The sequence below is a fragment of the Lissotriton helveticus genome, chromosome 4_1 (assembly GCF_964261635.1).
Source record: "Lissotriton helveticus chromosome 4_1, aLisHel1.1, whole genome shotgun sequence".
Taxonomy (NCBI): Eukaryota; Metazoa; Chordata; class Amphibia; order Caudata; family Salamandridae; genus Lissotriton; species Lissotriton helveticus.
Window position 1 is genome coordinate 704,333,666 of NC_136063.1, and position 25,704 is coordinate 704,359,369.

At 48.3% G+C, this 25,704-nt stretch overlaps 1 protein-coding gene across 1 annotated transcript in view; it reads left to right on the plus strand.

Moving 5' to 3' along the window:
* Positions 1 to 25,704, plus strand: part of PRKDC (protein kinase, DNA-activated, catalytic subunit) — a 3,158,350-nt gene that overhangs the window by 2,774,003 nt on the left and 358,643 nt on the right. The window contains exons 80-81 of the mRNA XM_078687323.1: positions 6,079 to 6,171; positions 15,777 to 15,863. Coding sequence (XP_078543449.1) covers positions 6,079 to 6,171; positions 15,777 to 15,863 — 180 coding nt within the window. The remainder of the gene's footprint in view (positions 1 to 6,078; positions 6,172 to 15,776; positions 15,864 to 25,704) is intronic.

The window sequence follows — 25,704 nt, forward strand, 5'->3', positions numbered from 1 at the left end:
CTGAGAGGGAGGAGGTCAGGGATGTTTTGTATGGACAAGAATGTTTACTAAATACCGCAACGATGAGCTCAAGGTCAGTGGGTAACGCAGTGCAAAGAAATAAATTGTGGAATAAAACTAGCTCCAGGGTACGTAATGTCCCCTTCTTAGACTGTCCCTGGGCCAGTATTAAAAACAGGGCACCGGCGGCAAAAGCATTTACCTGCAGCTAGTGACAAGATGGCCCGCATGTTTCAGCCTTGTAACCCTCACTTGGAGGTTTAGCGGCTTTCTTCAGTACCAGCTAGTGCAGCTGCTCAACAACCTATGGGCTTATGAGTATATCAAACAATATGTGACAAAACAAAAATTATTTGTTATACAAAATGTTGGACTTGGCCCTTCTGGCAGGTTCACCTCTAAACTTTTTGCTTTGTGAATGTGAATTGGAGGTAGTGATTTTTGATTTCTGCGCACTTTCACTGTGTCCCAGGGGAAAGTGCGTGCGCACTCTTAGTGCGTGGAGTGAGGCTGGCCTGCCCTCCCATAGGAATGCATGGGGAATGTGTGTGTCCATGTTAGTTCCTGATGCGTGGGGAGTGCAGGCTCGAGTTTGGTATGTGCGAACTTGTGCGATTGAATGCTGCGTGATGATGTATGCGACATGTATGTGTCTAGTGGGGAAGTGCCACTTCTAGACATTGATGTGTGTGTGCAGTAAGGGTGCTGGAGCGTGATTGGCTGGAGCTGGCTGGCAAGCCTGGCTCCAGGAAGTCTGGATGGGTCTGCCCAGGAGTGAGTGGAGAGATCAGCCTGAGTGATGTGAGGGAGGGGTGCTCCTGGTTCCTTGATGGGGCTGGGCTGTCCCCACACAATGCTGGCTCCGCCCCCTGTGGTGCGTCTAACGACCCTAGCCTCCCCAGTGAATGAAAGGGGTGGTTGGGCCATCAAGGGTGCTCCAAAACCAGCTGTGACAGGTTTCTCCCCCACCCTGCACCTCCAAACAAAGGATTTTCTAGTATAAGAAGGGGCTGTGTCCCCTTAGAAAATGTTCTCTTCCAGGATCCTGCCAGAGGGGGCTGCTGCTGTTGCTGGGGCCAGGAGGACCGCCACTTGGACTGTCTCCCTGCCTGGAGACCCAGTGAGCTGGCTCTGGGCCCAGCCTTGCCCCCCTGCCTGCCTCCAGACCCTGCTGGAGCTTTTGCTGTGCCTATAGCGCTCAGAGGGCTGCTCTCTTGTCCTTCAGCGCTGGGGAGCGCTGAGATCCCTTGCCTAGCGCTTGAGAGCGCTTTATTTGGCCCATAGCGCTGTGAGCGCTTTATTTTGTCCTCTGGCCCTTGGGAGCGCCTTCTCCTTGCTGCTAGCGCTGCTAGCGCTTTGTGTGCTTTGGCCGGTGCCCACCCGGCCTCCTTTCACCCCGTGTGGTGACCGAGCGGCGCGGGTGCCACCCCGCTCATTTGCCGCCTTTATTTGCCCGTGGTTGCTTGTGCCGACTCCGTTTGGATATTTAATTTAATCGAGGGAGCCTACCCCTCTTCAGCCCCGCATCACCGCCGCAGCACCGGGCCGAGAAGAAGGAGCTGCCGCGTCACCGCCAGGCCGCGCTGTGATTGGCCCAACCGGCCGAGCCTCCCGCCGCGTCATCGGGGGAGGACCGAAGAAGCAGGAAGCAGCCTGCCGTGCCTGCCGAGGCTCCCCAGCGAAGGGAGAGCCCCGGGGGAGGCCGCCGAGCCGCCGCCAGACCCGGTGAGTGGGGCAGAAGGGAAGGGAGGGGCGCCGGGACACATTGTCGGTGTCCGCCCCCCCCCCGGTAGCGCGATCTCGCGCTCATTGCTAAAGTGAAGCCACGCGGGCTTCAAGGGGCATTACCGGCATCTCGAGTCCCCCAGAGGGGGGGACTCCCAACAGAGGCGCCCCACGTATTCGCAAGTCCCCCGTGAGGGGCCCCAGAAAGCTGCACCTTTGTCTATTGAGAGGCTCAGGGGGCATATCGTGTGTTCGAGCCGCCCGAGCAGGGCTCCTACGTTGCTCAGGGCATTCCCGTTTTCGAGCCCGAGAGGCTCCACCGGCCAGTAAGGTAAGGCGGCCTTCCTTTATTTTGCGAGCCCTGAGAGGCTCGAGTGCCAATACTTGTTTACGAGCCTGAGAGAGGCTCAGGAGGGCCAGTCCTTGTTCTAGAGCCCAGAGAGGCTCATCGCCCGCATTTGTCCACGAGCCCAGAGAGGCTCAGCAGTGCCACAGTTGTGGTCCTTGAGCCCACGAGGCTCCAACGTTGCCCTATCATTGTCTACACCAGTTGGCCAGCACTTTGTGGGCAACTGCCACGTTTAGGCTTGTGTTCTTGGCTGCCTGCGCAGCCTGCCTGACATTTGGACTCCGGGCATTTCAGCCCTTGTGAGGCCAGTTGGCCTGAGGGACAGTTCTAGTGTTGTGCCAGGTGATTCTGGTGCATTTATGATTTACGTGCTAAATGTGAGTTCTGCGCAATTGTTATTGCTACACCTCTGAATGTGTTGATGCATCATGTGTTTTGCTTCTTTCCCTTTGCTATGTGTTGATGCTTAGGTGATTGCTTTTCCTTCCATAGGTCCTGAGACTAAGGACCTAGTTCCCTGCGCGATTTTCCTAGAGTGGTTAGGGTTACGTAGGAGGTATTTACCCCTTACCAGGAAGTCCTGGTTGTGTGCTACATGTGCTATTTTTATGCTACAGTCATTATATGCTTATGTGCTGAGTATTATTCCTACAAAGTATTATTTCTACAAGTGCTAGTTCTAAAAGTGCATACCCCTGACAGTGGTCCAGGTGGCCCTGTCCTGTACATAATCCCTTGTAAATTCTGCCCGTGCCTGTTGGCACATTGTAACAGTATGTGTGTTTTATCTAATGTGTTATTATTATAATACAAAGGCTATTTTTATATAACCTGGTGTGGAGTTTCCTTTGTGGTGGGCCTTGGGGGTTGTTCCTGGGGGTGCGCGCGCAAACACTTAACTCACATCGCCTCCGAGTTTAGCCTTGCAGCTCGCGTCACGTTACCTAGAGGGTGAGCAGGGGTTATCTTGGTGTGTGGCTCCCTTGCCCTGACTTAGGAGTGGTGGTCTCTGACTGACTTTGGCGCAAGCCCTGGCCAGCCAGGGATCCCATTTCTAACACAAAACCAGTGATCTTTAGTCTGTCTTAGTCTTTTTGGAGGGATTCACTGGTGGTACCCGATGGTGTCTGGAAACAAACCTCACCTCAACCTGGCATGCAGCTCAGGAAAAGTCACTGCCCTGTTTGAGGGTAGCAAATGTGCCAAAGTCGCACTTGACTCCTTCTCAGACACTCCCTTTCATTGGAGCTGTTCTGGACACAGTGCCGTTTCGGGCTTATCCTCCTGAGCAGCGAGGCCAGGATTTTCAGTTTATGATACTGATGTTTCAGCCTTTATCCTGGATATCAGTGAGAATGACTCTGAGGTTTGTGGGCCTCTTGACCTCCTGCATCCTGGTGGTAAATCATACCAGATAGCGTATTCAGGCTTTGCAGTGAGACCGGAAGTTTCAGTGGACGCAGCATCAGGGGAGTCTCTCCAATGTGGTCCAGATCTCGAAAGGAACTGCAAAGGACCTGCAGTGGTGGCTTACGAACTGCGATTGGGTCAAAGGAAGACCCTTCTCCTTTTCCCCACCAGATCTCACAGTAGTGACAGATGCACCGCTCCTGGGATGGGGTGGGAGAGGTGGAGATCAGAGGACTGTGGCGGAATCAGGGCTCCATATCAACCTGCTGAAGCTCTGGTCGATTCGACCAGCATTGAAAGCATTTCTTCCCTCTGTCAAGGGGAAGTTAGTTCAGATGTTCACGGACAACACAACTGCCATGTGGTACAGCAACAAGCAGGTCAGAGTGAGATTGTGGACCCTTTGTCGAGAGGCTCTGCGTTTATAGACATGGCTGTAACACCAGGACATAACCCTGGTGGTTCAATACCTGGCAGGTTCTCTCAATGCCAGGGCAGACAAACGTAACCATTGTTTTCTAGCAGATGACGAATGGCATCTCCAGCCGGAGGTGCTGCAAGGCTCTTTCAGAAGTGGAGTGAGCGCAATGTCAGCAGTATTGCGTGTTGGAGTTTCCAAGGCGGCTGTCATTCAGTGAAGTTTTTCATCGCGAGTGGAGCACAGACCTTCTCTACATCTTCTCACCCATACCACTCCTGCCCTGAGTTCTCTAGAAGATCAGGAAGGACTTGCCCCAAGTCATTCCTGAGGCTCCGGACTGGGCGCGGAGAGCTTGGTATCCTGAGCTTCTGAAAATGAGCTTCATCCTCCTATCAGGCTGCCCATTCGAGAGGATCTAAGGTCACTGCAGCAGAGGATGGTTCTCCACCGAACCTGTCAACTTTCCACCTCCTTGCATGGAGACTGAGCGGCGACAGTTGATAGCTTTTGATCTTCCTCCTGAAGTTTGTACATTTATTCTGGCGGCCTGATGTCCCTCCACCAAAAAGGTACAAGTCTGTCGTTGGCAATTTTTTCCAAAAATATTGTTCAGAAGTCTATCGACCCTATTTCTGATAGTCTTTTCTTTATTCTTACCCTTGCCCAACAGGGCTCTGCTCTGCTCACACTTAAAGGTTATCTTTCTGCTCTGTTCGCTTTCCTACGGCTGCCTGACCAACCCTCTTTATTCAAGTCCCCTGTTGTAAATAGGTTCCTGGAAGTGCTTTTACATATGTGAGCCCCTATGCCCTTCATTATGACTCAGTGGGTTCTGAACCTGGTTCTCACTTACCTCATGTGTGCTCCCTTTGATCCGCTACATAATTATCTCCTCCGGTTGTTTACCACAAAGACTGCATTTCCAGTGGCATTATCATCTGCCCGGAGGTTGATTGATCCGAAGGCTTTATTATCCAAGCCTCTCTATCCTATGATATTTCCAGATAAGGTGGTGCTTCGCACCCGGGCCTCTTTCCTTTCTAAAGTGGTGACCCCATTTCATTTGGGTCAATCGTTCATACTCCCCACATTTTATGCTCCTCCAAATCCCCTCTTAAGAGGAGGAACAAATCCACCGTCTGGATCCAAAAAGAGTGTTGTTGTTCTGCCATGACCACACAAAAGAGTTCTGGGTGGACAACCAACTCTTCATGGGCTATGTGGGAGCGAAGAATGGTTGGGCGGTACTGTAGCAGTCCATTTCGCGCTGGGTCGTTCTCTGTTTAAAGATCTTCTATGCCCTGGGTAAAAGGCATCCTCTTGAGGACTTATGGGCACAATCCACCAGAGGGAAGGCCGCACCTAGGCATTAGCTCGTGGGGTGCCAGTCCTAGACATCTGTCAGACAACAGCGTGAGCTTCCCTGCACACATTTCCTAAACACTACTGCCTAGACTGTCAGGTTTGCAGGGATGGGCATTTCGCCCGTTTGGTCCTGCAGGACTTTAGTCTAGTAATTTGTCCGCAGCCCACTGCCAGGATGGTATGGCTTGGGTACCTATTCAAAGGTAAGGAATCTGCAGCTAGAAGTCTGTATCAGATAAACAAGTTGCTTACCTTCTATAATGCATTATCTGGTAGAGACAATATCTAGCTGCAGATTCCTTAATAGACCCACCCATGCCTCGCCTCTTTGTGGACATATTTATAGAGCTAAGGTTGCTCTCTTTTCAGGGCCCTAGTTTGGACACACACTAGTCAGTTCACTTCATAGGTCTGAACTTCTGGGGTGGAAAGTTGTGAAAAGTAGCCTGGCTGGCACCTATACAGGTGACCGCGACCTCACATCCGGTACTAACGACGCCACCCGGAACAAAACGGAGCCACCCAATGGCGTGCAGGGGTACTGCTCAGGCAAAACGTTTGCAGATCCAGTCTGACGCCTGGGAAAGTCAAAGGTAAGGAATCTGCAGCTAGATATTATCTCAACAAGGTAATACGTTACAGAAGGTAAGTAACTTGTTCATGGTGCACATTGACACTCATAATATAAATCATATAACCATTTTCTATGGAGTAATATGGCCATCACAATTAAAATGATAATGGAACTTTGTCATGGTTTCAACATGCATGCTTTTGAATCTACATGGCTTGCTATTTTTCTTTTCAGAATTGGCCTTATTGAATGGCTTGAAAAAACATGCACTTTAAAGGATTTTCTACTAAACAATATGACAGAACAAGAGAATGATAATTATTTCAGGTGAGTGTTTAATTGTAAGATTTGGAGCATTCCTTCTGGAAAATGAGGCACATCTTACAAAGTGTTCCTTCCTAAATGATTCTCAAATTGTGTACACAGGCATGAGGAAACGGTAGTATGTTAAAAGGTCGTCTAAGAATTGCTTTTGTCATTTATTGTATTAATTTTATTCTGACCTGTATACTTTAGAAATACATCACTCTTAATTAACTAAAAGAGAGAAGCCAACACCTCCACTCCATTTTGTTTGAGTATTAGTTGACAATCAAAGCCTCATTGATTGATATGTCACCTGTAAATGCTCTGGTACTTCTTTAACATCTGGACTATGCAAGCAGCTCTTTGTTGGATTGAGTGTTGCTCTCATGCCAAAAGCATTCATATCAGAATGGGCAAGTTGCACTGATGAATGCCATGAGTCAAGTTGGAGGATGCAACAGAGTACTATCACAGCTGCTGTACTATGTTCATTTCTGCTTGGTAGACCGTCTTAAATGTTTGTAACATATCCTGAATTGTTATATTTATAATGAGCATTGACAACATCCTTTTTTGGTCTTGCTTTAGAAGGTGCACAATGCCGCCACCCTGGCAGAGAATAACAGGGTTCCAGACATCATGTTTATTATTATCTTTCATCCTTGTTTCAGTGTGGTAGCTAAGAGCATATCCTCCCACTGAACTCATATTTTTAAAGTGGGCTAACCAGATTCCTATTCCTCTTTAGGCTAAACAGCTACAATATTCTATGCAGCGGCCTTGCCAAATCTCCAAATATTACCTAGGCTAAAAAAAACTCATGAGCATATTCAGAAACCTTCAGAAAACGTAAGCAGATCAACATTTGATGAGATATTAGTAGAAAAGAGAATAAAATATAAGGTAATCTGCACCACACACCAAGTAAGAGGGCTGAACTGCTTTTAAAAGCAATAACATAAATATGGCTACCAAATCACTAGGTGTAGGAGAGTAGGGTCTGCTTCCTATGGTCACCGCCACTTATTGCTTTTGCTTTACTGGTTTTCGACTTAGATGTGGCTGTGGGCCTGCTAATCAGACCCACAGCCCAGATGCGCTCTCTCTAAATTCTAACCATGTACTCTAGGTACATACACAATTGGGAATTGGCTCACCTTGTCAGCCCCTGTAGAAGTGTACCTTAGGTACTCAGGGCATAGGTGTAACCAAGGCCTACCAGGGGCTGCAGCATGTATTATGCCACCCCTGGCTGGCCACTCAAACTGACACAACTGGCTGATCACTCAGCTGGGGCAAGGGTGTGTAATCACCCCTTACTTAGGTATAGTATTCCTATACCTACCCTTATATATAGACACACAGTAACCTATAAGTCACTCCTATGGCAGGCCTTAACAATCCTGGAGGCAGAGTGCTTGGTTATGTGTGAGATGGTGCTCTAGCATGAGCTGAGCCGGTCTGCAGCTTACGGAACCATGTCCTTATAACTGTTCTATGATATTGCCATACCATATACTCTTAAGTGCATTATAATCCTCGCGGTTGAATGCTAACTTTGGTTTGGCTTTATCTAAACATGTCGTGTAAGGTGTCATACGCTTTGTAATACTACCCTCTCGCCAATTCTGGCGACGGGGGTAGCATTCCACCCTTCTAGAGGGAGAAGACATGTTAGTTCTGACTATCTCGTTTAAAGTTAACCCGAGCCCCAGCATCACAAAATGGATGCTGCTGCCACAGACACAAGTCTGACCTCCTGCTGCTGGGAGTCCTTCCAGTCACGGAGGTTTGGACAATAGGTTTCCTGCCTGGAGAGGTGCGAGCACCTCCACAGACAGGACCTTGTGTATTGGGACAGGGAGGGCTGAATAGATTGAGACACTGCCTGGGGCACACTAGGTGCTCCATGCATACCCCAGTTCAAACCGGTTGCTGGGGCACTCCAGCCCCAGCTCTGGCGTGAAACTGCACAAAGGAAAGGGGGTGTAACCACCCCCCTTCCTGGTCCCACCCATAGGAGGGACCTAGTGAGTAAACCAGCCCCCTTTAGTTGTATAAAGGTAGGAGCTGACCCAGGAGACTTTAGATTTGACCTGAACTAAAACTTGAAACGAAACTCTGGACCCTTTGACATTCAACCGACTTGAAGACTGAAGAATCTCCCTTGTGGCCAAGGAGTGACCACCCTGGGAAACCTGTCTGAACTGGGGTGGCAGAGTGAGCTAAAGAACGGTGATGGATCAAACCCAGATCTTTTGACTGGGTGTGAGTGTTTGATTGGTTCAGATGCTCCGTCCATCACCACCCCTTTTTGTACCACCCTGGGAAACCAGGCACCATCCAGCAACTCGGCGGCTTGCTTTGTCCCCGTTCCCGCTGAAACTCGAGCACAGAGCCTGACAAGACCTCGACTCCAGGACTCCTCTGACCCCACTGCACGACTCCAGCACAGCTGAGCCCCGTGGAAGGCGTCGGAATCCGTGGAACCAGGCAACTTGGAAAGTCTTCAACTTGCTAACAGCGCAGCTCCTGAGGCATCCTCGAAGCTGTCCACTGGGGACTGAGACACCGCGACACCGAGCTCTACCTGCACCGAGGACGAGCCCTCCACACTCCACGAGATCTGCGTGGATCCCTCCTGCTTGTGTTCTGATCGACGCGTTGTCCCGGTTGCTGGCCAGTTGGCTAGTAGCCAACAGGTTTGAGTGTCTGGATCAGGTGGATTGACTGGGAATTAGTGTCACTCCAACTCTCACTAATCCCCAAAATCCCACTAATCCCCAAAATCCCCCAACGGAGACTGCTCCGAGCGAAAAACTAATGCCCATATCCCAACTTCCAACCCAAACTTGGATAGACTTAAACCCCCCTGAACAACACGCTCTTCCCGCACAGGTCAGACGACAGGCAGATCTTGCATACTTGCAAGATCGGATAGACACAACGGGGAATGAAGGGAATCATCCACAGGAAATTGGAAACCCAATGCACTCTCTCCTTTCCTGGAATGTAGCAGGCCTCGGTAATAAGATCTCCCACAAACCCTGGCTGGAGATTGTGCAGAAGTATGGCATCCTATGTCTACAAGAAACCTGGCTTATAGAGGAAGCCCACATTCTGGGCTACCAAACTTTCCATTCTCCAGCTGTGCCATCACCCCAGGGTCGCAACAAGGGGGGCTTGTGCACATACATCTCGAACGTAGGGGATGTAAAAGTTTGCAATTTTCAATCCAATCAGTATTTCCAGATCATACTACTTAAATGGGGCATTTCGCAACAGGTGATTCTTGTGAATTTTTATAATAACTTGCCAATTAGTGAAGTGGAACCTAATTTGAACAAGATGATCCATTACATCCACAAATTGAGAGACCAAGGCTCGGGGGATCACATAATACTGTGGGTGGATGACTTCAATTGTACCGTCTGTCCGTCTTCTGAGCTAGGTTTGTGCGGCCTGTCAGATCTCGGGGAGGACGGTCCCCTGCACTTCTCCCACACCAATACGGGGTCTCTTCTTAACAACGTTATATTCACCTTTGACCTTACTTTCACCAACCAGGCATGTTCCCCCCCCGGTTCCTTTTGCCCCAACGTACATCGGAAGAGGCTGCAAATCTACAATCGATTTTGCCTTGATATCACCCACTTATTCCGACTTTATAACTTTCTGGGAAACTGGGGATGACCCCACGAGTGACCATTATCCCATCATCTTCGGGGTAAACCTCATGAAGGGCAAAGTAAAGGAACCTAGTAGGGTTTCTATACCCATTCGAGGTTACCCTAACTAAGACCAATGGGTATGTAATTAAATGGGAGAAAATGAACCCAACATCCTTCCTCCAAAACTTCCTATCCTCTTGCTCTACGGACATACTTGCTTGCTTAGAGGAAGATAGTGACCCAAAGAACATCATGGTTGCTTTTTCCAATATTCAGCACCATATAAAAAATGCACTGACTAGAAACTGCAATGTCAATGGGAGGCATACTCGGGGGTGGTTTGACCCTAGATGCACATCCACATTGAAAAACTTAAAGAAAGCTTTGTCCGCCGACCCAAAAGATAGGGTTCAAATTCGCCAAGCGAGACATGATTATAAGAAGGCAATTAAACAACGGAGGGCGAAACTGAAGCAGGAGGCCTGGGAAGCTTTGGGGGATGCCGCCAGGAACAAGGATAGCAATGCCTTTTGGAAAGTCATAAGATCTGTTTACCAATCAAAAGACAGAGACAACTCCGTAGAAGTGGCCATAACGGCTGAGCTCTGGGTACAACATTATGGTAATCTCTATTCACACAACACACAGGGTAATGCCCCGAACCTTTGCAAGGTGACTTCACCCACGGATAGCATAATTCAGGTTAACCAGCTACCTGTCTCTCCAGCATCTCCTTACCCGATTGAACTGGTATTTACCACTTTAGAAGTGGAAGATGCCCTTAGAGAAAGTCCCTCAGGTAAAGCCCCCGGCCCTGACCACACCCCAGTGGATGTCTATAAATCTGCCCCGGACTTCTGGGTTCCCTTGTTAACAAATGTATTAAACATGGGAAATATATGCGGTTTTATTACCACCTGGTCGGACGCGATCGTAGTCCCCATATTTAAAAAAGGGAATAGGGACGACCCGGCTTGCTACCGTCCAATATCGTTATTGGACGGACTCATGAAAGTTGCTGGAAGTATTGTCCTTAAGAGGATACAACATTGGGAAGAAGAGAAGAAGGTTATTTCGGAGTTCCAATATGGGTTCCGAAAGGGACTAGGGACACTGGAGCAATGTCTAAATTTGTCCCTATTAGTCTCTAAATACACGCAGGCCAAAAAAGGGGACCTATTTGTCACCTTTGTCGACCTCAGCTCCGCATTCGATTGCGTGGACCATGCGCTGCTTTGGTCGACATTGGAAGACATCAGGGTGGACTCAACTATCCTCACATTCATTAAAGAACTATATAGAGATGCAGGGGCCAGAGTAAGATTTGGGACCCAGGGGCAATGTTCACAAAAATTCGCCATAAACAGAGGGGTGAGGCAAGGCTGCATACTCGCGCCCTTGCTCTTTACATTTTACATAAACTCTATCGCTGAGAGCTTAATAACCCTCCCAAACGACTACCCGGCTGTCAATGGTAGGCCTGTACCCATTCTTTTATACGCCGATGACGCGGCAATCATGACTAGGACAAAAATAGGTCTGCAGAGAGCAGTAAATGAATTTCCATCCTACATGGGGAAAAGAAATTTAAAGGTGAACATTTCCAAAACTTTCTCCATGTCCTGCTCCCAAAAGAACAACAGACCACCATGCTCAATATATTTAGACCAGCAAAAGATCGCCATTACAGACACTTTTTGCTATTTGGGCATCGTGTTTGACAGGTGGGGAAGGTGGAAACATGCAGCGTCAGCCAGGAAACTCGCCTTTAGTCGCGCCATAGGTGCTTTAAGAACCTTTGCAGCCAAAATTGGGGGAAAACCTATCCGAGAAATGTTACAGATCTACCGGGCAAAGTGTATAGCTACGGCCACATATGGCGCAGGTCTCTGGGGATTCGAGAATGTGTCCTCATTACAAACCTGCGAGAACATTTTCATTTGTTACTTACTAGGTGTGCCCAAAACCACGTCGACTTTTATGACTCACATCGAGACCGGAGTCAAACACCTTAGCGACATTATAAAAATATCACCATGCTTGCTTTGGCACAAGATTTGGACCACAGAGGAGTGCAAATTGAATAGAAATCTCATTAAAGACTGCATGGCTTTGGACGGTGCAGCAAAAGTCAAGTGGCTGCGACACGTACAAACGATGTTTTCTAACATTGGACACTCTGAATTTTATGATGAACCAGAGACTCTTCAAACCTTGACTAGACCGGCCCTTAAAAAACTATTATCTATACACTTAGAGAGTGCAAGATGGGATATTGAGAAACTGAAAGGCACAACCCTGAGCTATCAGCAAATTACCCCCACTGAAGGCCTACAATTTTACCTTGGGATTGAAAAAGTACCGTATGCACGCATGCTTTTAACTAGGCTGCGCCTAGGGATTTTCTTCCGCTTGGTCACTTTGCCGAAACAGAATGACTGGGCCTCACTGAAATTAATATGTCCATGCGATGACCACTCAACACAAAGTAACATTCACATCATGTTCTTTTGTAACCTGTATACCAGCCCGAGGAAATTATTCATCCTACCCTTACTCAAACGCTGGGGGATAAGAACATGTAAACCTGCATATTCAAAATTATTGCTTTTAGAAGATGTGGATGTTATCTTTGCTGTTTCTCGCTTCTTAATGTCAGTGATGAAATTTAGATACTCAATGAGTTAACTAACATATGTCAATATTGACTGATTAGTGTAAAATGAGGCCCTTTGTCTAAATGACTGTTTTAATTTTAACTTTTGGAGAAATGTTTTATCTATATTTGTAATTTTGTTTATGTGAAAATCGTTCTTAAATTGTCTGTATAAATTGTATTTGCACGCTTTTATGATTTTTTGATAAATCGAATAAAGCTTATTTGATTTGATTTGGCTAGTAGCCCTGTGACGATGATTCCTTTGAAAATCCATCGCTGGTCTGGTTGCTCCAGACTGGCACTTACTTCCCTGAAAAGGTGAAGTACCTCAGACCCTCCTGGTCTGCACCAGACGGTCCTTGTGTATCCTGCGTGGGTTGCCTTTGCTTAGGCTTGTTGGCTCCGATCTTGAAGCCGACCCCTCCATCTGCGAGAAGCTTCGTGGGACAGCTCCTCTCCAGCACCTGGTCGTCCTCGACGCCTCCTGGTCCGCGTGGCTGCAACGACAAGCTTCACATCCGCACCTGATTGCTCCTCGACGACGTCTGGTTCCTCCCTGGTTCCACCCGATCACTGGCTAGTGACCTAGACTCTGTCCCCTCAGCTTTAAGGTCCTCTTCATCCTAGATCCACCCTTGGATCCACCCGGACATCTTCCTCCTGGTCGCCTGCACCATCTTCTTCCAAGGCTCCATAGGAATCAACGAGAAAACCCGACACACTTTGACACCTATGCACCCGCAGCCCGTGGGTGAGGTAACGCGAGTACTTCGGTGCTCCTGTAGGGATTGACTATCCTAGTGTCTAGTTTTGTTAGTTGTATATTCCTAGTTAGACCGGAAGTGTCCTAAATCTTCGATTACTTACCTTTTAAGTTCCTATTGACTTTCTATTGACTCTCGCGTGAGTGTACTGACACTGCACGCGCGCCGCCTGTGGGCCTCCTACTCCTAACCTAGGGGTCAGATAGTGTAGTCCCAGCGATTCCCTAGGCCTCTTCCTTTCCCAAGTCGTGGTTCTTATACCACTTACTTAGTATATGTTTTTACGCGCCCCTAGGGCCTAACTGTAAATTGTGCTATTTAAAGTATTCCTAAGTGTAACTTGTTATGTGCTTTTGCCTCTGACCTCATAAAGAGTTCAGAGGAGTGTGTTAGTGAATAAATACATATATATTTTATATATATCCTGTGTGGTGTCCTTTCATTTGGTATTCAAGGGGTTACATATGGTAAAACAGCTGGCTTTATATGCCCTCAAGAGTCTTTTAGCCTAAGACTGTTCTGTCCACGCTACCACTAGGATAGCTGGTACATAAGGTTGACTTACAACCATCACCATAAGGGTTGTTTGGACTGGTGCAAGGTGCTCACTAGAATAGTGAACATCATATTCCAGGCCAACTTCTCACAGGTTCGCTTCGGCACGCTACCTGGCAAGGGAGACTGGAGACGCCGCCATTTTGATTATTCTTCTTGCTTCAGTGATGCAGGTTTTCAATGCAGTTCTGTGGCGAGTTTGGGTGGATTAAGTGTCTGATCTTGGAGCCCAAGAATCCAAGGGCTTAATCCGTTGAGTGCATGGGTTTTGAGCCAGGATTTAGGTCAGATTTTGGCCGGATATCAGGTGAGGGTTATGGAGCAGCGCTAGTGGGCGGCCATTCCCTTTGCCTGTTAGCCACGCCTCGCTACTGTGTTTGAATGGTATGTAGCTGCATGTTTACATGGCTGCGTCTGTTCTCGCACACTTTCTAATCCACTTGTAGCGTCACTCTTGCTGTGGTGTGAACGGACTTGCAGAACATGAAAACACTTGATGTGGGCCATAATCCATTCACACACACTTTCCACAGTCAGATCCGCTTTTATGTATTCTTATGCATCCTAACCCTCATTTCCTGTCTCCTAATGTCAGAGTGCAGCGAAAAATCACAATAAGAGTATGACTCTGGCCCTCAGGCACAACACCGAAACATTACCCAAATACAGCAGACGACAAGCACACTCAACCCAAGGAACCCCATGGAGTTGTATGCTGCCCCCCCAACCCCCACAAGTGCATTGAGGTGCCTAGTCAGGGGACTGAATCGCTATATAAATGCAATAGAATATCATGCAACGAACGCCCTACAGAGCATTATCATTGACAGAAACCCTCTTACTATGTACTCTCTTTAACTTGGAATGAGTGACTTGGCTCAAGGACAATTTTTTCATAATATCCTCATGTACATTCTTTAAAGTTATATTAAAACCTGAATTTACGGATGCACATTGCAAACAATGAAGCTGTAACGTCTCTGACTGGTGTTAAATGCCATTGCCTGAACATGCACATGTTTATGGGACTGTCACTGAATGGCACCAGCAGCGGGAGCTGTGCGCAGGGCACCAAATATTGGTGTCACTTATGAAAGCAGCCACCACTGGGATAGAGACTGACCAGAATCCTGGATGTGGTTTTCACCCCTTCGGCAGGCTTCTGATGGTGTCTCCCAGGGCTCCATAGCCACACTCACATCCGGCATCTTTGATAATGACCCAAACCTGGGGTATAAATGCTTCTCCCCAAAAACTGTTTGTGAGTGATTAACCAGCTGGCTACGTGATTTTATGCCAGCTTTTGTAATGTTCTGACGTGCAATGTTCAGGTCTTGCGTAGGGACAGTTTTACCTGTTGCCAGCCTCCCGTACTGAAAACACCATACATAATAAGAATACATTAAAATAATTTTACATAGCGGGACTTAAACTCAGCCCTCTTTATCTGTTGGTCTGTTAAACTGTCATTCACGTGCTGCTTCCGTCTACCACAGCGCGCACCATTGGCTCTCCTGTATTGTAGTTCACTACCTTTCACATGTGGACATCCGACTAAAAGAAAGTACACTTAAGTGACGGGGCTAATGGGGCAACATTTACTTTGACAATGTCTTTTTTCTTTACCTTTTTTATCTTTTTATTCATACTTAAGTGGTTAAACTGTGTCAGGGTACAGTAATTTCTTTGCGGGTAGTACCTATTCTTTGTGCCAACTAGAATACTAGTTTCATGTGATGTGTATTAAAACAACATTTTTAAAAAGGATTACATTTAAGAGGTGATATTCTTTCATTTTCGTTTTACTTCTTCTTAATTATGTGGCTTATTCTTGCAATAAAAAAATAACCATTGTCCCAGATTGCCAAGGTAAAAACTGTTGGCTTTGCCAACGCTTCCTGTTTTTTTTATCCATGAAAAGAGAACAAGTTGTAAACTCATTTCGTTATTATCAACTTTATTCTCTTTCTTTAATAGTCGAAAAGGGCCACTTTCACAATACAACGACTGGCTGACTAAGATGACGAAGAGCGAGGGTATTGTGCGCTACATGAATGCATACAAGTAAGTAAAACGTGGGTTATGAGTGATGCTGTATTCTTTTTTTTTTTTTAAATAGCTGCCATATTTTTAATAAATGCAAAAACAAATACATTCTGTCGCATCCCGCAAAAACAAAACAAGTAATGTAGCCTGGCATTCTCGTGAAATGTTGTATAAGCATATACCTCAACACGGTTTATACGAACACCTCGTGTAATATGAACGAAGCGTTGTGCGGTGTGTTATAAAGAAGCTTCTAGTACCCGTCTTTGATAAGCAGGAATTTTATACCTTATTATTCAAGTTATATCAAATATAGCCCACAAGCCAGCAGCACAGACACATATGGGTAGTGTCCCTGATGAAGGCTGAACAGCCTCTCACTCTACATTCCAGTGCTCTACTAAATACCCCTCTAATACATTCTTATGGATTACATTACATAATATGTGCATCAGTGTTTAACTTACAGAACAAACTATAGTATTATAATAAATATGATAACATTTACTTAGTGTGAATGTACTGGTATATGCAACACGGTGCTTATAGTTTCATCCAATTAAAGCCAAAAAAACATGGACGTAAAGTGGCTGTTTTAGTTTGTATGAAAGCAAATCTGCAGGTGAACGCTTCGAAAAAAATTAAAAACAACAAAAGTATTGATGCAGAGGAACACTGACAAAAAATGCTGCAAATAGGTCACTGATAAGTTATAACGAGACTTCAAAGCAAATGAGAGGCATTCATGTTAAAAAAAAAAAGTCGCTGCTTCTAAGGTCTTTCTACCTACATTGTTAAGTCCTTTTTAGATGTATTGGTTTTTGGCATTCATATATATTCAGGATGTTTTTATATAAGAAATTGAGACAACAGTCGTTCTCATTTTTTCTTACAAGATAACTATTAGTATGAAACTCTGTGTGTGCGGATTCAGAGGACTGGCTGGTCTGCAGAGGGAGCCTGTGAGCTGTGCATCACCAGAAAACGCCAGAACGCCATCTTCTTCGAGACGGACGCGGTGACTGTTGTTGCCGCTGCGGCAGCTGAGGAGTAGAAGAACGCAGAGGAAGAACGGAGGAAAAAGCGGACCGGCCGCTGGTCTCCATCTGCCTGTCAGCCCGACTGCGAGGCTGACCGTGTGGCTACTGGGTCGCCGAGGTCAGCAGCACAGTAGGGAGGCGTGCGCCGCGAGCGAGGAGCGAGGTGCCGCAGGCAGGTGTGAGCGCTGTGTTTCAAGCGCTGTGACAACAACACCGCCACAGCGGGGGGGGGGGGAGCCTGTTACGTTTGGCCCCCCCACCGGCTCCGTCGCTGAGAAGCCACAAGTTAAGGGCTGAGAATAGAAGAACAGAGAACCGGTAAACCCCAGGGAGAGCCAGGAACTGGTGCTGGAGCCGGAGGATAAGAGGACTCGTGTGCCGGTTAGTCAATACCAAGGCAGCAAGCACCAGCTGGGGGCTGGGGGGGGCAACACGCAGAGCAAGAGCAAAGCCAGAACTTTAACACCCTGGACAGCTTTTTGGGACAGAGGCAGCGGGCAGCGGCTTTTAGCTGGACTGAGCAGCGGCGGGCAGGGCTAACTCTATCTGTTTATCGAGGCCACCCCCCACACAGGAGAATACGCTGCCCTCGGCCATCCCAAGGGCACTACCTTACTACAAGCACAGGAAAAACCCCGCCCCCATAGATCAGCTAGGAGACGGAAGGCAAAGCTTTTCTATCCCCCAGGAGCGGGGGGCCTGCACCCAGGGCTAAAAGCACTGGAGGACGGTCAAACCCCTAGCCCTATTGCCACCCGGGCACTAGGAATACCTCTATCACCTATAATAACCATGCTCCAGGGCGGAAAACCCCCCAAGTTAGAGGCCTTAGACAGGGTCATACCCAGGCCCGATCACATCAGAACAACAACCCCGATCCACCATTACTGGAAGACCCCCAATCGAGCACGACCCCAAACGGGGTTTTTACGTTTGACGCACCCAACAGCACACACTTTGACAACGAAAGAAGAGCCTCGGCAAACGGAGTGCATATGCTCAACGCTCCCAACAGCACTTATGAAGCGAACGAAGGAGGAGGAACCCTAGAATTACTGGCCGCCCTTCAAATTCAGTCCCCGAACCTGTCGAGATGGAGCATCCCGGAACAAGACAAAACGGCTCAGCCATCAACGTCAGTGAGCAGCCGCACGGACAGGGGGGAGAAGCCACCAGTGATTGTAGATCACCTATCACTGATCAACGAGACACTCATCTCAATGACAGGCGCCGCAATAATGCACGCAGACAAGCTCGATGCCCAGATAAACATATTACAAACTGTTGCAAACCTGATCTCTGGGATTGATTCCAAACTGGATCATTTGAATTCCCTGATCCGCAGAGCACAGGACAGCACACATTTCAAGCCAGAGTCATGCAGTTGCAGTCCAATTCTGCACAGCCTAGAAAAACTCCCAAACATCATGACCACACTAATAGAGGATCTCAAGAAAGAAGCTAGCAAGAACAAGGATTCAACCGCACAAGACCCTGCTCTAGACCCTTTAAAAACACAAGGCTTAATAAATTTGCAAAACTACAGTTCAGAAACTCACAAAGGAGAAAAAATCGCCTGGGCGGCGCTTCCGTCTACGATTAATACGAGTAGAACAAACGCTACCCCGAACCAAGCTAACAATCAAGACCGTCAGTATACTATCACACCGACCAGCCTAGAACTCCAAAATGTATCTAGGAAAAATAAGAAAAAATTAAAAAAATTCAACAAGGCGAACAAAAACAAATCTTACGCTTCCAGATCCATCCGGGAATGGCTACGGCCTGACAATCAGACATCTGCCCACACAGAGAGTCAGCTAACGACCCAACTGGCAGTAATTACTAAAACACTAGAAATAACTAAGCCAACGCCTGAAGCCTCTCACTTAACGCAGCAATAGACCCGAGGATGTTGGTCCCCCTTGCAGCTCCCCAGCTAGCTCTAGCAGCGTCAACAAAAAATCAAGCAAATAACCCACAAGGACAAAGCACCATGGAAGCGACTCAAGCCCATCCAAGTGAACATGATCCATGCCCAATAAATTCTCAGTCCGTCGCTCAATCAACGTTGATGATGCGCCGAGTGCCCCAAGCGCCATCGGATGCCATAGAACTCGAGGACGCCGAAAATATGCCGCCCTATAACGGTCCGCCTAGCTTACCACTCACGGCGGCCTTCCAGCGGTCAATGGGGTTAAACAGGCAGGCTAACCCCCACCCACCTGGTGCAGTACAGCCACCACAAACTGGCGGTCAGGCAAAAAAGTGGAGGGAAGTGGATTCCGCCTGCCAATTAAACTACACCAAATCTCAGGATCGGAAGATTATGCTGTACTATGTCTCTCAGGGGAAGTGGGACATCCTCAACCTCAGCAACCTTCTAACACTCTGCGCAAAAATCCCAGGGCTGGAAGGGATAAAAACTAGAGACATCAAAACCCTCTCCTTCCTGCCGCCAGACCCGGAGGAGAAAAACGAAACCACGGAGCTAACCTTTACGAGCCCGGACATGGCAGAGGCACTGAAAAGTCAGCATATGCTACTGGAAAGCTGGGGTATAAAAATAAATTCCAAGCCCGCTCAAAAATACCCCCTAATTTTAAAAACCCACTCCGCGTATTTCCAGCCGGGAAACACGGAACAACTAGCCGGAGGGAACTCACGCTTGCATGCTTCCCCGCGTGCCAAATGCGGCGTCCATCCTTCAGGGGTCCAAAGGCGGCATAAATACAGGCCCAATCAACAGAACCCCGATCAAGATAACAACCAACCCGAGCCAGGGCAAACGCATATGCGCAACATCGGGGCGCGCGAGCAAAGATTGGTCTTGGCTGCCGCTAGCACTAAACCCCAGATCCTAACTGATATTGCCCTAAAGACTTAGGCCATCTCCACCTAAGCATGACCATCGGGATTCCAAAATCCTTAGATAAAAACCGGTCTCCGGACAGCTTGAAAATCATGACCTGGAATGTTGCAGGGCTCAAAAAGTTGCTCCAGAACCAAACCGCGGTGAAATTCATGGAGGAGGCAGACATAATCTGTATATAAGAATCCTGGCAGATCCATCCTCTTTCACTAAGAGGATATGCAGAATACGGAAAACCAGTAAAAAAGACCAACATATTTGGAAGACCATCGGGGGGATATGCGTCTATATAAAACATTCGCTGAAACTGGAATTTGCGGAAATACCCAACCTTCCGGACACCCTTCAGACAGGCATCTTGAAAGGCCGCCATTTGATAAATGGAAATTTCTCATTTTTATTAATCAACCTCTATCATAATCCACATGGGCCTATAGCCAATTCGGCCACACTAATAAACCGCCTAGAGTCCTTATTGCTCCAATTTTCGTCATTAGAATGTATTATTCTTGGCGAATTCAACATCCACAACTTAGCGGTACCAACCACACGAAGTCACCAGTCCGGGGCCACTAACGCACTGAACGACCTATTAAAATCTTACAAACTGGCGACAGCGCATTTAGTCCATCTAAAGAACAGCCCAGGGACCTTTGTCGGTCCCACATACAACAATCAAACAACGATTGACTACATCATCTTAAATGACAAACTGCAACCCCTAATGTTAAACTTCTCAGTTCACCCGCGCAGTGACAGTGATCATGCTGCCTTAACCATCACGTTGAACGTTATAGTGGATATGCGCCGTAGTCTTGAATGCATTGGAGCAGCCGACGGCGAAGAACTAATAAAGCTGCCCAGAAGAATCGATCTGAAAGAGACACGTTAGTATTCGATTCCTTACCTTAGAATATCCCCAGGCGTCAGACTGGATCCGGAAACTTTTGCGTAGCAGTACCCTTGCGCGTCGGTAGACGTCGTCTGCGGCTCCGCGTCCGTCGTGGGCGCCGTGATGACGTCGTCGGAGTACTTAGACGCCGCCTCCGCGTGCTGACGTCAGTTCTTCTTTTTTCCGCGCCAGCAAGCGCAGATCTGGAAAAAGCAGTAACCCTAGTGTGAGAAGTTGGCCTGATGTGCAGTGCTCACTATTCTAGTGATCACTATATATCAGTCCAAACAACCCTTATTGATGATTGGTTGTAAGTCAACCTTATAGACCAGCTATCCTAGTAGCATGGATACGAGCAGTCTAAGGCTAAGACTCTAGAGGGCGTGTTAAGCCAGCTGTTTTACCATCACATTATCCCTTGAACACCCAGTGAAAGGACACCACACAAGTGTTATGAAAATAAACAGTGTATTTATTAGAATCACAACAACCCTGTACTCTTTATGAGGACAGGGTGCTAGGCACACAACAAAACTCTTACGAAAATACTTAAGCTAGCACAGTATATACAAATGCCCGAGGGGCACGAAAAACCATATACTCTAAAAGTGGAATGCGAAATTACTAGCAGGTAAGTACAGTACTAATAGGCTTTGGATTCGCTAGGACTTGACTATAGAATCGTTAGATTACTTCTAGGAGACCTAGGGGACTCGGGTGCAGAGTGTGCACTCTCACGCGGGATGCGGGACAAAGTCTATGGAAGCTAGTAAAGTTAAAGTTAGTGTTCACGGGCGAACCCGACCTGGTAGGGAGAAAACGACAGTGGATCCTGACCCTTGGATAGTGAGGCTATGCTGGGACACCGAAGTGCCGAAGTTACCTAGCCCAGGGGCTGCAGCTGCATAGGTCTCAAAAGACGTCGGGAATCCTCGTTGCCGGACCAGGAGCCTGGAAGAAAGATGCTGGCAGGCGACCAGTGAAGATAGTTCGAGTTGATCCAAGCCTGGATCTGGAAGATGGATGACACCTGAAAGCAGAGGGGACCAAGTTCGAGACTACTAGCCAGTAGTCAGTGGGCACCAGGAGGGCACCGGATGGTAGTCACCTCGACTAGGTGAGTGGGCGACGCTGGCTCTGCGGATCTCACGGACCAGGAGGCGTTGTCGGCGACCAGGATGGAGAGGCGAGCTGTCCCACGATGGATGAAGCTGTCGGCGTCGAAGTTACCCAGGATTGGGCAACAAGCCTTGGCTAATTCAAGCCCACGCGGTGGACTCAAAATGGCGTCTTGAGTGGACCAGGAGGGTCCGGGGTGCTCCTCTTCGGGAAGGGAGCAAGGGCCAGTCTGGAGCAACCAGACCAGCAGCAGTGATGTCGTCGGGCGTCGTTCAGAAGGCCACAAGCCAGCGGGCTAGTAGCCAAACAACGCGGTGAGCAGCAAAAAGCAGAAGGGCCCCACGCCGATCGTGGAGATGCTGGGGGGCTGCTCTTCGGTGCTGGAGCTGCTCAGGGTCGGGGCTTCTCGGACCCCAAAGCACTCGCCAGGAAATTACTCGGCGGGCTTGCTGTGCAGAAGTCGTGCAGTCTTGGCAATAGTCGGTCCCTTGAGGTCTCGTCGTACTCACGGTTCTCAGCTTGGCTGTAGAGGTGAGTAGAGGTCGGAGGTGCCAGGGAAGCCGGGTCTTGTCGAGCTGGGCAGTCGGATTCCGGAGGAAGGACTTACAGCAGACCGCAGTGTTCTTGCGATGGTGCCTGCGGATGCAGGGTGACTACTCCTTAGTCACAAGGGAGAATCTTGAAGAAGAAATCTTGATGTCCTTTCGTAGAAAGTCGTGTCTTGATTCCAAAGATGATCTGATTTGGAAGGGGGCCAGTCTCTACCTTTATCTGGGAAAAGGGGGCTGGCACGCGACTAGGTCCTGCCCTATGGGTGGGACCAGGAGGGGGGTGGTTACACCCACTTCCTTGGCGGGCTTTTCCCCAGCACAGGGTCTGGAGTGTCCCTGGAACTGGTTCAAGCCAGCCTATGCACAGTGAGCACCGGGGTGCCACGTGCAGTCACCTTCCTCTGAAGCCCTGCCTACCTACAATACACAAAATCCTGTCTGGGACGGTGCTGGCACCGCCCCTGGCAGGAAACCCTTTGTCCTTATCTCCTGCTCTGGGAGGACTCCCAGCAGCAGGAGGGCAGACTTGTGTCTCGGTGGCAGCATCCATTTTGTGGAGCTGAGGCTCTGTTTGACTTTAACCGGGGTTACAGGCTACATGCATGTCGTGTCCCTCTAGAAGGGTGGAATGCTAACCCCGTCGCCAGAATTGGCAAGGGGTTAGTATTCCAATTCGTATGACACCTTACTCGACATGTTTTGATAAAGCGATACCAGAGTTGGCATTTAACCGCGAGGATTATAATGCACTTAAGAGTATATGGTATGCGATATCATGGAAACGGCTAAGGGATGGATCCCGAAAGCCGCAGACAGGCTCAGCTCATGCCAGAGCACCATCTCACACGATTCCAAGCACTCTGCCTCCAGGATTGTTAAGGCCTGCCATAGGAGTGACTGATAGGAGATCTGTGTGTCCATTTTAGGGTTAGATATAGGTATACTATATCTAAAGCAAAGGGTGAGTACACCACCTTGCCCCAGCTGTCGTGCAGCCAGTTGTGTCAGTTTAGTTAGTCAGTCCAGGGGTGGCACAATACATGCTTCAGCCCCTGGGAGACTTCTGGGTGCGCTTCAGCCCCTGGGAGACTTCTGGGTGCACCTCAGCCCTGGGTACAGGGACTTGGAGAGGGCCCAGTGCCAATTCAGTACCTGAGTACAATTTGGATAGAGAGAACAGCTAGGCTGTGGGTCTGATTAGCAGGCCCACAGCCAGGGAAAGTCGTAAACCAGTGCAGCAAAAAGCAAAAATCTGGGTGATCATAGGATTGCAGACCCTACTCTCCTACATGACCCCCCCCCAAACTTTGGGACAATAAACTAACCTTGACCAGGTGAGTCTTCTTGCTCTAAGTGGAAATATCTGGAGAGCCCATCAGCATTGCTGAGATCAGTACCAGGTCTATGCTCCACTGTAAAATCCATCCCCTGTAGGGAAATGGACCACCTAAGCAGTTTGGGGTTTTCACCCTTCATCTGATTTAGCCACAAGAGGGGCTTATGGTCTGTCTGAATGGTGAAGTGAGTGCCAAACAAGTAGGCCCTCAGCTTCTTCAGGGCCCAGACCACAGCAAAGGCCTCCCTCTCAATAGCTGACCAATTTTTCTCTCTGGGGGTCAGCCTCCTACTAATGAAAGCAATAGGCTGATCATTACCATCAAAATTCAGCTGAGACAGAACAGCTCCCACACCCAACTCAGAAGCATCTGTTTGGACAATGAATGGCTTGGAGTAGTCTGGACTCTTTAGGATAGGTGCTGTGCACATGGCCTGCTTTAGGTCATTGAATGCTTTCTGACAGCTTGCTGTCCACTGAACTTTCTTTGGCATCTTTTTGCTTGTCAGGTCATTAAGGGGGGTCACTATGGACCCATAATTTCTGACAAACTTTCTGTAGTAACCAGTCAGGCCCAAGAAAGCTCGAACCTGAGTCTGGGTGATTGGAGGAGCCCAGTCCTTGATGGCCTGTATTTTACTCTCCAAGGCAGAGGTGTAGCTAGAGCTTGTGGCGCCCGGGGCTATCCTTCAGATTGCCGCCCCCCTGGGGGGTGCTGGCGAAAAAGTCAGCGAGCACCTGAAAGAGGTCCGAGAGACACTTAGTATCAACGCTAATAGTTACCTGGATCATGCAAGTTACATGCACATACATGACTCGGTCCAGGGCTAGACAGACCCAGTGCACAAAATAAGAAGGAAACCCAAAACTTACATCAGTTCTACCTACCCTGTCTGTGACATCTCACTCATAACATCACAGTTTGTGCAGGACCCTAGTCCCCTGTCCCCTATCTGCCCCGTCCATGACCTCAGCAATGGAGAAGCACCAGTGCATGAGTTTTATCCGCGTGACCCGTAAATTAATTACAAACGACCTCCAACAGAGTGCGTTGGAGCCAAGAGTCTACAGTGAGATCCATGACTTTAGGAGAAGAAAAGGAAATGGCTTTTGGCCTTTACCTGGCTAGCAAGCATTAGAGAATACAATGTGGTGTCCGGGTGTCAGGGGCAGTGACCTGAAGTGGCTGCTGTGGTGCTTCAGGCCCGGGCAGTGAGTCCCAAATTGATCAGGTGCTGCATGCCAAGATTTCATTTTTTTAAATAATTCCCGTGGTGTGAGGCGCACTCATTGCCCCTGGAGCCTCCCCAACTTAATTCTCACAGAGGGGACTGGCAGATAGAGATTACAAAGTCGGGTTTACGTTCAAGTAGGGAGGTGGTCTTCGGCTTCATCATTGCTCCCTTGTTGCTAGCCTTATCGACTAGTCCAGCTTGCCCACTGCCCTCGCGCTCCTTTCACACGCTCCTGAGAATGAGTACACTTTCAGGCCATTTGGATTAGTTGATGGTCCCTAAGGCTGCAGCCTCGCCTTGCCTTATGCAAGCAGAATCCAATCAACAGTCAGAGTGTGCTCCCAGCTTCAAGCAGGTGTGCAGCTATCAATGGTGCAGTTGCACCGGGGCCCAGATATATGAGGGTCCCACTGAACCCTGATTATTGCTGTATTTTAGTTCCCAAACACCAGTCAGGAAGCCTATTTTCTTTGCTTGCCCTAGGGCCCATGGCACCCTTGCTGCTCACTGCCTACAACTGCAGAGTCACATTAATTGTGCATCACAACTCCATATAATGCCTCAGTCGTAAAGTCCTTGCAAGGGATGGAGAGTGGATTGATGAAGGAGTGATTCTCTTGTTGAGTGTGTATTGTGAGTTTGTGAACCACCACGATCTTGCACGTTTGTAGACAGTTACAAAACCCCTCTCTGACCGTTTACCACCCTGCACATTTTCGGGCATTTGCTCTAAGAAAGGGCTGGGCTACATCTTCTCCCAGGATGGGGCAGGGAATATAACGCACTCACACTTCATGATGGTGTAAGGAAAACA